The sequence below is a fragment of the Labeo rohita genome, chromosome 23 (assembly GCF_022985175.1).
Source record: "Labeo rohita strain BAU-BD-2019 chromosome 23, IGBB_LRoh.1.0, whole genome shotgun sequence".
Lineage (NCBI taxonomy): Eukaryota > Metazoa > Chordata > Actinopteri > Cypriniformes > Cyprinidae > Labeo > Labeo rohita.
This window is the reverse complement of record NC_066891.1, coordinates 10,782,488-10,797,951: the sequence shown is the minus strand read 5'-3', so window position 1 is coordinate 10,797,951 and position 15,464 is coordinate 10,782,488. Positions and strand designations below refer to the sequence as shown.

General features: G+C 36.2%; 1 protein-coding gene across 1 annotated transcript; it reads right to left on the bottom strand.

Annotated features, from left to right (window-relative positions):
* Positions 1 to 1,731: 1,731 nt before the first annotated feature.
* Positions 1,732 to 3,558, bottom strand: tcf21 (transcription factor 21). Its single transcript, XM_051097308.1, has 2 exons — positions 3,004 to 3,558; positions 1,732 to 2,170 (listed from the first exon to the last, which is right to left on the bottom strand). The coding sequence occupies exons 1-2, from the start codon at positions 3,442 to 3,444 to the stop codon at positions 2,081 to 2,083; spliced, it is 531 nt and encodes a 176-aa protein (XP_050953265.1). The 5' UTR covers positions 3,445 to 3,558; the 3' UTR covers positions 1,732 to 2,080.
* Positions 3,559 to 15,464: the final 11,906 nt, after the last annotated feature.

Sequence of the window (15,464 nt, the reverse complement as noted above, 5' to 3'; positions counted from 1 at the left end):
GATGTTGCTAACTGGTGTGTAGCACCATATTATTTTAAGGTATTATCTTAATTATGAACACAGTTCTTTGTAGTGCAAACAGTTTTACGTTTACTGCACGTCGTTATTCTTCTCCTTATTATACGGCGGCTTATAAATGGGAAAGACCAGAAAACAACTTCCATTGAAAAATAAGGTGAATATGTACACTTAAAAATAGGCTTATAGTAATCTTTATAGACGATATGAAAATGCAACAATTGTTGCTTAAATAATTCATAATTACGCCTGAATTTGCCCATTTCGCCAATGTTATAAATGATTAACGATAATAATGTTTGAACTAAGGAATCCAAAAGCTAGAAAGAAAATATAATTTTCTTGTTCCCTTTTGAAAAGACTTCTATGTTTTGTTTTACAATATGAATTACACACAGTCAGCATACTTCAATTTTAAAAGCTCCTCAAGTAGCTAAATACGGTCTACAAATAACCACAGTTGAGTTTATCTTTTTGACGAATTGCTAACAACCTATGCTTTTGGGTTTGATATGTAACCGTGTGTGATTTAAGTGAAATGAAACAAAAATCGCATGAATCATAAACCACCATGACAAAAACCCAAAGGAAATTTCTGAGGGAACCCACATAGGGTTCCCGCCAATTTGACAGGCGTCACGAAAGCTCTATTTGAATAATAAATGTATTACGTCAACACTACGTCTGGATTTGCCATTAAAATGATTCCGTAATACTGATAAGAAAAAACGTCTCAAAACACAAAAATAATAACATTTAAGCATAACCCTGTTACTAAACAGCCAAAACACCACATTTAAATCCCTTAGGCCTAAACTGTGTGAGTAGAAATCTCATTTTAAAACTTATCAGAAGATTTCACAATGTTTATTGCCCAAGCGTGTGTGCTGTGTGTGTGTGTATGTGTATGTGTGTGCTTAAGCCTCCCTCGCTCTCAGTCTCGCACAGATCACCCCTCAGCCTCTCCTTACAATAACAGCGTGTGATGGATGATGGCGGCGGCTTGTTATTGTCTTGCGCCATCAAACCGTTTTGTCTCACCGCGCGGATTTCTGTAATTCTGCGAGGGAACAGTGATGACTAGTTTAATGTGGAATACAGTTATATACGCGGGGGCAGTGTTTTTCTAAGCCGTAAGGCCGCGGCGTGGCTGTGACATCGGGCGTCCCATCATCGGTAACTCCGGGTAACTCGTGCTCTCGCGCCCCTCAGAGGAGTGACGCATAAATAACTGTCCGCGCGCTATAAACATAACGGTCACAACCCCGCGCGAAATTAAACAACGGCTGCACAGTGAGATTAAGAGCCGTGCGATTTACTGGTCTAAAAACAACTGACCTTAAACACGGACCACGTCAGCTTGCATTTTTTCTCTGGCCTGACTACTTTAAGAAAAAATCAGAGTCGCGGGAATTAAGAGAGATTTTAGAGAAGTTTCTCGATCTCCAACCGATTTCCAAAACGGTTAAAGCCATGCTTATCTGATGACAGATATATCATGATAAAGAGAAGGTTTACGTTTCTTCCGATTAAGGGAATTAATCATGTTATCTCTCGCAGGCAGGGTGACAGGGTGACATGTCCTCTCGCCAGAGATCTTGAGAGAAAAAGGTGGGGCGAAATGATAACAAGGTTCACACAGGTCAAAGCAAAGTGAATAAACATGAACTCTCTGTCCGTGGTCGATCAAAGAGGTAACTTGGACCATTTGAAACTATAACGTCTTTATTTACAATTATTCTAATGCCAACAGCAAAGGCGCGTTATGTTATGACACTCCGCGTAACCAAAGCTCTATATGTATAATGCTTTCTCGTGTTTTTTAATAAAAAAGTGATGACAGAATCTTTATAAAAACAGTTGCATAAAATCACACATCGTTGCCTTGTACCAGCAAGGCCCAAGTGTGAATATTTAAATAGATAGCAATTTCTCTTTACAGGAATGCGAGTGAGGATGTTGTCCCCAGTTATTCCCACTCGTGTGTTAGATAGGAGATGACGTGTTATTCTTTTTGAATAAAAATATTTAAAACAGTCCATGTTTAAGTCCATTTGGTGTCTCATGAAGCTGTAGTCCCACATAAACGTGTAGAATTCAGCATTTCTTTAAGTTCATTTTCTGGTTTGCCCGCCACCATAAACGGCCACGTCTGTGGGAAAAAATATGAATGAACGTTCAATCAAAATTGGTAAACACGCCAAATAACTTCAAAGCTTTTAAAATGTATATATTGCAAACATAACATACATAAAGAATATACACCTAGGATATTCCATACCACTTTGTCAAGTAGGTTACTGTACACTCTCAAAAATAAAGGTTATTTATTGGCATCGATGGTTCCATGAACAACGTTGAACATCCATGGAACCTTTCAAATGCAGAAAAGGTTCTTCATAGTGGAAAAAGTTTCTTTAGATTTTTAAGAAGGTTCTTTTAAGAACTGTTCACTGAAAGATTCTTTAGGAAACCAAAAATGGCTGTTCTATGGCATCACCACAGAAACACCCCATTGGAGCCTTTATTTTTAAGAGTGTAACCGTCTATAAATATTGAAATAAAAAGCAAGATGGTATCCGTCATGTATAATTTCTGAAGGACTAATATAACTTTCAGAACATGCTTAAAGTTTTAGGCCTGATCATTTACCATGTATACACTAAAATTAAAAACTTAAATTTAATTATTTTTTCAAAGTAAATCCAAAACAGTTCATCGCGCTAACTGAAAAGTTTCTGCCTCTATTTTGTAAGTAAAAACAAAGTGTTGCCAAACTCAACTTTTGGAATATTGGATAAAAATCGAACTGAAATTTTGAAAACTTATTAAAACGGATAGAAGTGATTGAAAGTACTGTTAAATGGTTGGAAACAAAGGTGTCGTTATAATAACGAAAACATATTACTTTATACATACTGTACAGACCATAAAACGCATCTTGTTTACTGGGATTTTTCAAAAAGTTTGTAAAAAGTTTCTCACCAGGTTGACTGGATGTATGTAGCCATTCTCGTATTTGTCATTGGCGAGTATCTGTCGCAGGTGCGCGATGTAGCTGGAGGCCAGCCGTAGCGTGTCTAGCTTGGACAGTTTGGTGTCCGGCGGAACCCACGGTAACGTTGTCTTCAACCGGGAGAAGGCTTTGCTCAGGACGCGCATCCTCGCCCTCTCCCGCGCGTTCGCCGCGTTCCTCTGGACCTGCTTGCCCTCCTGGGCCACACCATTAGGCGCCGATTTACGCATGGCGGCTGATTTGCGCCTTTTCCCCGTACATTCTGTCACCGAAGCCCCTTCGCAGTTGGAGCTGTCCTCCGTGCTCTCGTTTGATGTCCCCGGATCTTTACCGGAACCGAATTTCAAAAGACCATCCAGCAGCTCAGACTCGTGAAATTCATCCACATCGCTGATGGAGCCGGTGGACATATTGAGCTAGAGGCGAGGATGTAGTGGTGAAAGTTGCGAGTTTGTTATTCTCTAACTGGACCTGGAGATCAAGCCACTGCCTTCAGAGCAGAAACGTGTCATGCGCGAGTTGAGGATGAGCGTAACTTGTAACTCACGAGCTAAAGGATCTTACCATTTATCTCTTGAGCTCAGGGGCGTAACCCCCGCACGCGGCATCATACTCCTAGTGGAAGCAAACACTAAACTTGCTCAGATAATCACAGTTGTGCACCAGTTTTGCAGTGATATAGTATAATGTTGACATTTACCACACGTGTATACAGAAACAGAAAAATCTACAAATTATAGGTTTTAATTCACGGTGCATTTTTAGATTCAGGCATAATAGTTCACACAATATTATAGTATAAACATAAATAAATTATTAAAGTTTTAAAACTATTACTTAGAAATATAAATAAAAATATAACAATATATTATTATAGGCTAACAAGTGCATCACAGTTATTCAGTGACAATAAAACCACGATAAGCACACAATATAAACAGAATAAATAATAATAATAAAATAAGAATCGTAAATGTTTCCAGTAAAAGAAAAAAATGTTTTTCAGAACACAATTCAGCCTCGGTATTTATTAGCAGCCTAAAACAGCTTGTCACCCCCTTTTCAATGAAAAAAAAAAAAACAAATTTTGCCAAGAACTTTTAAATTCTTAATTTCAAATAAGTGTCAAATTGTTTTTCTTTCTTTCTTTGCCCGTATATGTATTTTCGGTTCAATTATTAAGGCAACTATATTCACCTTATTTTTCCTATAAGAGTGGGCGGGGCCATTTGTAAATTGTATGGGGTTGGCTTCTCTCTCATCCACTTCCAGCTATTTTTAGCTATATAAAACAACTGTTTTTGCTGCTTGATAATGCAAATTGGTGTCTTACCATATTATTTAATGTATTTTCTTACTTGTGAACACACTGAACATTATTATTATTATTATTATTATTAAAACGTTACATAAAAAAATTAATTCTGCATTTTGAATTTTGTATTCCGTATTATCAGTTGAAATCCGTAAAATAGCTATACATTTATATTTTAATAACTGCTGACAGACGTAAATGTTTGTATGTGTCACGTTGAGCATCACTTGCACTTGCCCTCTGAATTCCTTGGAGTTGTCAGGTGGCATTTGACTGAGGATTTTATTTTAATGGTGGGTCTCTGACCGGAAATAACGGTTGTGCGCGAACTGGAACAGTGGGATTCATAAAATGGTACAGTGGTGACCCCACGCGTAATCGCGCATTGCTCATGGGAGAGTCCGTGCAGCTTTCAGCACCGATGCCCTCTAATAGGATCCCACGAGAAGCGTCTCAAATGGCCCACTGGCGCCTCCGGAGGGGCACGTGAAATGGATACTCCGCGTCCCCAAACCCCATGTTTTGCTTTTTTAATGGCACCCCACACCGGTCTCTAATACAACCGACTAATTCAAGCCAAAACATCCCGATCTGTGCGAGCTACAAGTGCCGCGGCTAAAAGCGACTCGAGAGTGGTTTTAAATCAGGTGATGATTGCTACGACACACGCGGGGCATCTGCTCCTTAGTCAGCATGTTAGTTAATGCCCATCACCTTTTGATGTTCTTAGTTATAGTGACGCACAGATTAAAAGAATGCGTAAAATTGCAAAAAAAGAACGACACGTCAACGCGCTAATTGCAAGCTTAGAGATTACCAAAGAAGGACAGAGAGAATCTCCAGAGATCTGCCCTCTGACACCTCAGAGTTCCGGTGTCTCACAAACAGCATCCCTCCTCTCTCTCTCTACCACAGCAAATTACCAAAGGTATTTTAACCTTGCCATAGTTCTTAACCTGACAGATGAATGGACAGATCTGGTTTCTCGCAGTGGCATATCAGGTTTTACAGAGAATACAGGTGTGATAAATCAAAGAGAGTTGTTTTCAATTATCTCAAATTGAAGAACCTTTATAGATGCTCAGAGCAGGTACATAAAAGTATTTTTAGGATATGGTAATAGGGCCATACAGTCTTTCTGACTGCGAGTCTCTCCCTTTCTTCCTCCCTGGTGGGTGGGCTGGTCACAGAAAATAAAAGCGGGATATAAGATTAATCGTCCTGTCCTAGTGCAGCATTATGTGAAGAGCTTAAAATAGCCACTGTTTTCCACAGTCACTCTCAGACTGAGCTCTCTCCTCTTCTGTGACACTAAACCCCAAAAAGGTAAACAGATAGCTTAATACAGAATGGTCTTTATATTGTTTTAATAACAGTATAAAAAAAGAACACGACTTGCAGAAATCATATTTACATTTTTCATTTTGATATATTAGTCAAATCTGGAGCATCCAAAATTGAAAAAAATAAAATGCATAAAATACGAGAAAAAAAAAAGACCCATTAAATGCTGCAATTATTAATATTTGTTTTATTATTAATAATAAAAAATAATAATAACAACAATAAAAAGAGAGCCTGTATGGTCATAACTTAATGATGATTCCAAAAATGAAGTACTCATAATAAGAGTGTATCACATTTAATAATGCTCATAATCAGATTACAATTACTTTATGCATCACAGGATTACATATTTCTCACACAATGACAGTAAATCATTAATAATTTATTGATTCTCTTTAATTCTTTTTTTCTCCTTAATGTCACTTAATGGTCACATTGACAAGCATGCAAACAAATATTTCTGTTTTATTTTATTTTATTTTATTTTATTTCATTTCATTTATCAACTCACAAACCCACTGCAGTTCTTACATGAAGCCCTGTTTTTTAGTAACATTTTCATAATAATCATTTTAATTCTTATAATATATTCCCCCTATATATACACATAGTTTTAATGCCTGTGCTGATTTTTATTTTCATTCAGTTATTAAAAATAATGTAAAAAATTATATGAATTATACAAATAAAAATGTCAGGCATTATAAAATGCACATTTTGCATGCATTTTATCAAAGGTGTTTGAACAGTAAGATTATTAATGTTTTTAAAAAAGACTCTTCTGCTCACCAGGCCTGTATTTATTTTATCCGAAGTACAGCAAAACAGTACAATTCTGAAATATTTTTACTATTTAAAATAACTGCTTTCTATTTGAATATATTTTGAAATGTAATTTATTCCTGTGATCAAAGCTGGTGATTTTCAGCATCATTATTCTAGTCTTCAGTGTCACATGATCCTTCAGAAATCATCAACCAGCTGATTTGCTGTTCAATAAATATTTATTATTATTATTATCAGTATTTAAAACAGTTGAGTAAATTTTTTCATGATTCTCTGATGAATAGAAAGATCCAAAGATCAGCATTTATCTGGAATAAAAAGCTTTTAGAAATTAATACTTTTATTTAGCAAGGATTCTTTAAATTGATCAACAGTGATGATAAAGATATCTATAATGGTACAAAAGATTAGACAAATGCTGTTCTTCTGAACTTTCTATTCATTAAAGAAACCTGAACAAATTCTATTCAGGTGTTTTCAGCATAATAATAATAATAACAACAATAAGTGTTTTTTGAACAGCAAATCAGAATATTAGAATGATTTCTGAAGGATCATGTGACTAGAACAATGATGCTAAAAATTCAGCTTTGAAATCACAGGAATAAATTAATTTTAAAATATATTCAAATAGTAAACAGTTATTTTAAATAGTAAAAACATTTCTACATTTACTGTTTTTGCTGTAGGCCTACTTTGGATAAAATAAATGCAGGCTTGGTGAGCAGAAAAGACTTCTTTAAAAAATAAAAATCTTAAAAAACTTTTGACTGGTAGTGTAGTATATCAAAATAATGACCTTACATGATATCTACTGCAAAAATCTTTTTATAAACACTAACTGCATTTCAGTTTCTCTGGTGTAATGGTGACAGGCAGCAACAGGTGAGCAGCAGTCTTTGAAAATGAAAAATGATTGAACAAATGCCTCAGAATGTGAAGTTCTCAGTGGTGTTAGTGGGGATATCACTAATTAGCTGTATAGGGTCAAAGGTTACTGGAAACTGGACACTCACATGTCCACATCCGACTTAGAACTCAAGCAAACACACACTCTAATACTGAGATACACACACTCACAAACAAAAAGGAGAGGCGGTCACCCAACTCGCAAGATGACAGATAACAGCAACTGCACGCACACTTAATCTTACGTGTACTTCAACGACGCACTCGCTGCAACGTGGCAGCTAACAAATGGCGTTTCCAGGCCAGAACTAAACTCTAGGACGGGAAAAAATTTTAAGTGACAACCCTGGTAAAAAAAAATAAAGAGATGAATTAGAATAACAAAACAAGACGAAAAGACGATGATTTACTGGCTCCAATACAAATTAGCCGGTTAGGCAGCTCTCGGGTCAAACATTGTGGAGTCACTTAATAAAAACATAACACCTCATGAAAGACTTTATAACTGACAAACTGTTTAATATAGACGGATGGCGTGGTTTTAAATGCTGTTTTTAAAAGAGGAAGCCTGACACGTGCAATACATAGGAATGTTCGAGACAAATCTGTTGGTTAGCGAAAATGTAGCTTATTGTTTAGATAATCATATACAGTTATGTCTGTGCATCTGACCTGTAGGACGGTTACTGTGTCACAAGGGACACGGACGCAAGCGAGGAGCGAGACGAGGGCATGGAGTGCAGTCTGGGATGAACGCTGACCTGGAATGGATTGGCTGTCAGATATTATCAAGATGTCTTGCAGCTGTGTATGTGTTGTATTTGTGGATGTGTGTGTGGCTTGTGTTTATGTTTGTGTGTGTTTTGGGGTAGGGAGGCTGGGAGTGGCGGTGTAACTCCCCTGCATTGGAGCTGCTAACTGCCAAGGTCAATGTCCACAGTCGGAATGCACAAGTGTTTTGCCTTGTCGCAAAGTTTTAGGGAGGACGCAACAACGCCGGACATGAATACTTGCAAAGAAAAATCATTTTAAACAATACGAGGGAGATTCTGGCTTGCAGGGTGTCTTTGGAAGGTGTTGCTAAGAACTTTCAGTGTTTGACAATGGTTAAAAATACAGACTTTGTAAGTTATTGAATGAAGATGGAAACAATAATTCATCTTTAGGGTGTCTATTGTTGTGCAATTTGTCCTTAGAACAGTGATTTTTTAAAACAAATGTAAACATTAAAAGTAATGTTCTAATAAACATTCCAAAAATATGTCAAAATGCTTGAAGGTGTGGAAATGCACACACACATACATCAGGGTTCATATGTGACCCTGGACCACAAAACCAGTCATAAGGGTACATTTTTTAAAATTGAGTTTTATACATCATCCGAAAGCTGAATAAATTGATTTCTATTGAAGTACGGTTTGTTAGGATAGGACAATATTTGGCCGAGATACAGCTATTTGAAAATCTGGAATCTGAGGGTGCAAAAAAAAAAAAAAAAGAAAGAAAGAAAAATCTAAATATTAAGAAGATTGTCCAAATTAAGTTCTTAGCAATGCATAATGCTGATCAAAAATTACATTTTGATATATTTACAGTAGGAAATTTACAAAATATCTTCATGGAACATGATCTTTACTTAAAATCATAATGATTTTTGTCATAAAAGAAAAATCAATAATTTTGACCCATACAGTGTATTGTTGGCTATTGCTGCAAATATACCCGTGCTACTTCTGACTGGTTTTGTGGTCCAGGGTCATAAATATTGCCAAGAATGTTTTTTTTTTTTTTGCAATCTCACGACCAATTCATATGTGTTTTATGAGGTGGCTAATTCGTACGAATTCGTACGTCTTCACTCGTATGATTTTGTACGATCTGTCTAGTCGACCCAGTGATGGGTAGGTTTAGGGGCAGGGTTTGGGGTAGGTCATTCATACGAATTCATACAAATTGGGAAATTCGTACAAATAAGCCACCTTGTAAAATATGTCTACGAAGTAGGTAAATGACTTAAAATGCATATCAGAATAGTATAATGTGTAATGTGGCTGGAATTGTATGCTTTTTATGTTTGTTTGTTTTAAAATAAACACATAAAATAGTTGTAATAACTTTTTAATATACCAATCTTATGACTTTAATTACAGCATCAGTGACACCAAAATATGTAAGGGTCTGTCTTTTATTAATTTATCTTATTCTTATAAAATATAGTTTACATATATTTTAAAAATGTAAATATATTTTAAAATTGTTTATTTTTAGGATACTAAAATATTTTGAAAATATTTTTAATATAATTAAACTGCATAATTTTACCATTAAAAAAAATACCTATATCAGGGGTGTTTCCTCCGAAGGAGGCAGTGTCTCCTCAAAATACTGGATGAGAAAAAAAAAAAGAACTGTAGTACAAAAATAAAACAATACTAACATTACAAAATATAACATTACAGAGTGTAACCACCTTTTTACCCTTTTTCACCGGTCTCATCCACATCCAGCTATTTTTAGCTGTACAAAACAGCTCATTTTGCTGCTTGATACTGCAAATTGGTGTCTTACCATATTATTTTAATGTATTATCTTAATTATGAGCAAAAACAGTTTTACCATTTACTGCACTTTCCTTTTATTCCTTCCCTATAGTGGCTAATGAACTGGAAGTCTCACCCATAGGCTTACTTCCGCGTTGAGGAAAAAGGTGGATAAATCACTTGTTTTTCTTTAAAAAAACAAAAAAAACAAAAAAAGAAAACCTTGTCCAACAGCAACGCCAGCAGGTAAAGTTACAGTGGGTGTCCGCGTCTCTCTAAATTTTAGTGTCTATGACCAATATTTACAGAGCTTTGATGACTAATGAGTCGTTTTTTAATTTAATAAAACTTTTATTTTTAATTGATATACATGAATGGAAGTTTTTATCTCTGACCTTCAGAACTGTTCTCTAAAAATATTGCCGTTCTGTCCAGAAGGTAGGAAAACAGTTCAAAAATGTAATAATTCTCACCAGGGAGTTATTTTAAAGATATGTTTATATAAAAGGCAGGCAGGCTTTTTTTTACACTCACACACTGTGGGTTCATCTTAAAGTTGTGCATATGGGGACGGCCGGACAGATGTGGGGTCACCCCAAAGCTGTGTTTATGGGAGATTGAGCCGAAGGTCTGATAAATCGATCGTGTGAGCCTGAGGTTATTTACATTATATCTCTCACACGGCCAGAGATAAACGACTCTCTCCTCTATATGAGCTTCATCACACTCAACCTACTGCTCCTCTTCTCATCGCTTAAAGTCTATGCGCACACACACGCTCAAACCCACCAGGTGCATGAAACCTCATACTGTGTGAATGTGCGCAACTATGATGGAGATGGAGCGGGACAGATAGAAAGAGAGAGACCGAGATGGAAGGATGCAATCTTTGTACATGCGAGTACTGTGGGAGGAAGTCACATGGGACAGATTTTCAAATGAGCAGAGCCAGCACAATCTATAAAGCTGAAGGTTTCTGTGTCCACAGAGAGCGTGTTATCATCAGGATGAGAGTACAGACCAGCGAGGACAGCTCAGACAACTAACAACCCCCAAACTTCCCAGCAAAACTCCACTATCAAGCCTCCTGTGTCCAAAAGATTGGGGATATCCTGTCTGTGTCACTCTCTTTAAATCTCTTCAGCTTCATGTCTTCCCTATTAGGCTGTGGAAGAACCTTTCGGTTCAGATATACATACCAGTCAAAAGTTTTTGATTTTTAATGTTTTTTAAATAAGTCTCTTCTGCTCTTATTATCATTATGTTGAAAATAGCTGAGTATATTTTTTCAGGTTTGTTTAAAATGAATAGAAAGTTCAGAAGAACAGCATTTATCTGAACTAGAAATCTTGTAACATCATAAATGTTTTTATCCTCACTTTTGATCAATTTAAAGCATCCTTGCTAAATAAAAAAGTATTAATTTCTTTACAGCAAAAAATATTATACTGACTATTTGAATAGTACAGTGTATAATGTTACAAAAGCTTTTTATTTCAGATAAACGCTATATAAATCTAAAAATAAATCTTTGGATCTTTCTATTCATCAAAGAATCCTAAAAAAAATGTACTCAACTGTTTTAAATATTAATAATAATAATAAAAAGGTTTCTTGAGCAGCAAATCAGCATATTAGAATGATTTCTGAAGGATCATGTGACACTGAAGACTGGAGTAATGATGCTGAAAATTTAGCTTTGATCACAGGAATAAATTACATTTTAAAATATATTCAAATAGAAAACTTAGAAGTTAGTTTAAATAGTAAAAATATTTTACAATTTTACTGTTTTGGATCTCTGGATCAAATAAATGCAGGCTTGATAAGCAAAAGATACTTCTTTAAAAATCTTACTGTTCAAAAACTTTTGACTAGTAGTGTATCTAGTCAATGAAATGCAGCCTGTTTTTGTTTTTTGTTTTTTGTTTTTTTTCACAACAACACCCTTGCAAAGCACCCTATTTAATCAGCATACCTCAGCAGCCACATAGTAACACCCTGGAAACCACACCATCATAGCATTTCTCTTAAAAACAGTACACAAATTGAAATAAGCTTGAATAAGAAGAAGCTATATTTGGTGCAAATAATCCCAAAATACAGCACTAACACTCACAAACTTCTGTTTTCCTCACATATACTGTACATCTGATATTTCTCAACATTAGTGGCTGTGTTTTTGCCAGTCGGCCCATTAGCAGGATAATGAGAGAAAGAGAGCTGGCTGTGTGCGGCTCGTTTCGTAATGCTGCATCTGTGACTCATAGCTCAAACACTACAAACACACATACAAAGCTCATACTCCAGCATCATACTTCCATCAGTCTGTTTGACAAGCCTGACACCACTTGTTTATGTCTACAAAACGGAATTAATATCATGCAGTAAAAATAAGAGGAGGGAGATGCTAAAGTGAACGATTTGAATGGATGAAGTGTTTTTCTTCTCTCTTCGCCAGAGATCAAGGGTCAGGTTCCTGTTCGAAAAAGTCATATCTTGATGTCTACCGTTTAATGTGACGGGTTCTGTGTTCGTACATGTGTGCGCTTGCTCTAGTATTCACTCCCTACACTGTCTTATCACCAAAAATTAGTGCCTGCCAAACAACGTTATGGTAAAGAGCGGTTCTGAGGTTGGTTCTGACCCACTCCCAGGAAGCCTTGATATCAGTATGGCTCAGATGGAACTCTCTTGGGCATCTGCAGCACTGATAACTAGGCGGAGAAGCAGACTGGAGTCCGCCGAGTGTCCGTCCAGACGGAGAGAAGCCCTATCGCAGCAGTGATAGAGAGGACATGGTGACTGCCTCTAATGCAATATGTCTCAAACTCCTACGTTATGATACCATACATGACTGCCTCCCTATTCTCACACACAAGCGCACATGGCTTTCTCTATTTTCTATAGATTTCCATCCACAGAGAGGCCTATCAGTTCAGATATGGAGTCCCTCCATTAAACTGTTTGTCTCGATGTTTTATACAATTCTAATTTTTAGCTTTTCAGTGTAAAAATTGTCTTAGTGTCATTTTACAAATATTATAACTGAGTTCTAAAGAAAACCATTACGTGCTGGTATTTCAGAATAAATGGTCAAATTGTTTGCTTTCTGTTACAAGGGTTTCCTAAAAACTTAGAACCACACTCTTAAAAATAAAAGTTAATTACTGGCATTGACGGTCCCATGAAGAACCTTTAACATCCATGGAAACCTTTAATTCCACAAAAGTTTCTTTACAATTTAAAAAGGTTCTTCAGATTTTTAAAATGTTCTTTTTAGAACAGTTTGCTAAAAAGTTCTGTGTGGAACCAAAAATGGTTCTTCTATGACACTGCTGTGAAAACAAAACAAACAAACAAAAAAAGTATGAGCCAATTTAAATAAACAATATTGCCATTGCCATCCCCTGAAAATTTCAATATCAGCTCAATATATATATCAATATATTCTCTGTGGTACAGTTATGACACTTCGTTTGACCAAAAATCTGTATCTTGTTTTCATGGTTTATCATGGTTTTTCCCCTGACAGCTTTCTTATGATTCGGAATGCAAACAGTTGGAGAAACACTGCATTACAATTGTGATCCAAACAGATACGCCACATGTAGCTTGAGCAGTTTTTGATGTAAATCAGGTTGTATACTTTTAAAATCTGAAGCAAAAACAAAATCATCTGAACTTGGCTTTGTCAAATTATGCTACATAAAACATCTGCAGCAGACGGGCTGAATTATAATGCAAATTCACTCTCTGACAGCAGGTGGCGCTTATGGAAGAGCAGCGATACAGCGTTTACTTGGTTACCGCTGTAAACAAAGCAGCTGTGCTTTTAAATACTACATTAATATGCAGTTCTTGAGTTCGCCTGCCAATCCAGTCCTGATGGTTAATGATAAACAAACTTGGCTTGCTGTCCTTAATGGGGGCTCAAACCCAAGGCTTGGCCCCCATAGTGGTACTACCTAGAGGGAGAATAACAGAAATAGAGGAGGTGATGGGGAGGTGGAGGGATGCCGGAAGAACTGACGCTGGGACGGTGCAGTGAGAGCTACTTATATAGGCTTGTAATGATAATTGACAGGACTGAATGATTAGGTTCCTCCCAAACCTAAGTCTGGAACTTCATTTCTGAAAACAGTCAGTTCCTCTCAAAGATACATTCATAGAAACTCCCACCTCCCAATTCCAATATATCTCACATGGTAAGTTTGCTCTGCCTGCTACATTATTTTCTCCTCCTTGTTTTCGTCTTCACCATCTCTGGTTTCTGTTAACAGTCGTTTGCAGTTGGTTCATTTGTCTAGCTAAAGAATAATGTATTATTAATAGTTTTAAAAGTTCTCCAACCATTAGTCAGAAGTGTATGCAGTTAACAGGGATTCCCTCTTAATTCATGACGCTGTCGGCACTAGTTTTTTTTTAGATTCATACTGTGCTTAATTTAAACCGGCGTACCGTTTGAACTGGTATATCGCCCAGCACTAGAAGTGAGTGAATCATTCATGAAATAAATGTTTGTAAATGAATTGGTGTTGATTGAACGGTTTCTAAAAGAATCATTGAATGAATCATTCATAAATGGTTTGTTTGTAAATGGTTTCCAAACTAATCAGTAAATGAACCATTCATAAATTAAATGTTCTTTTGATTCATATCTTTTCAGTGGATTCAAACCTTTTCAAATTGGAAGATTCACTTTAACAAAAAAAAAAAAAAAAACACCTTTCAAACCATTGTCACCAATGTTCTCTGTGATCTATAGGCTTATGCTGCTTTTGGGAAATGCAGCCCTGGTTCTCAAATTCAACAAGACCATCTGCAACAGACCACTGGAGAGGACATTTGTGAACTGGGACCACAAAACCAGTCATAAGGTTCCATTTTTTTAAATTGAGATTTATACATCATCTGAAAGCTGAATAAATAAAGCTTTCCATTGATATATGGTTTGTTAGGACAGGACAATATTCGGCCGAGAAACAACTATTTGAAAATCTGGAATCTAATGGTGCAAAAAAATTTAAATATTGAGAAAATCTCCTTTAAAGTTGTCCAAATGAAGCTCTTAGCAATGCATATTACTAATCAAAAATAATTTGATATATTTACGGTAGGAAATTTACAAAATATCTTCATGGAACATGATCTTTACTTAATATCCTAATGATTTTTGGCATAAAAGAAAATCAATCATTTTGATCCATACAATGTATTGTTGGCTATTGCTACAAATATACCTGTGCTACTTACAACTGGTACAACTGGGTCACAATCATTAGTGAATAGAAACTTATAGTTCAGTCTGTTCCTCACATATAGCTAAAATATTTGCTTCAAAAGAGCTGGAACATATCACACAAATCACATATGATACCTTTACGGTGCTTTTGTGTCAGTGTGTTCAGCTTGAAAGCTCCAGTCCTCATTCATACTGCAGTAACTTCATGGAGCAATTTTTCAAAACTTCTTTTATGTTCCACAGGAGAAAGAAAGCCATGTGGGTTTGGAACAAGATGAGTGTAAGTAA

Bases quoted from the DNA above. Each gene is read 5' to 3' on its own strand.
- tcf21 (XM_051097308.1), bottom strand. From the start codon at position 3,444: ATGTCCACCGGCTCCATCAGCGATGTGGATGAATTTCACGAGTCTGAG. The intron at 2,171-3,003 runs GTGAGAAACTTT...TTTTTCCCACAG, and splicing joins ACATACATCCAGTCAACCTG to ACGTGGCCGTTTATGGTGGC.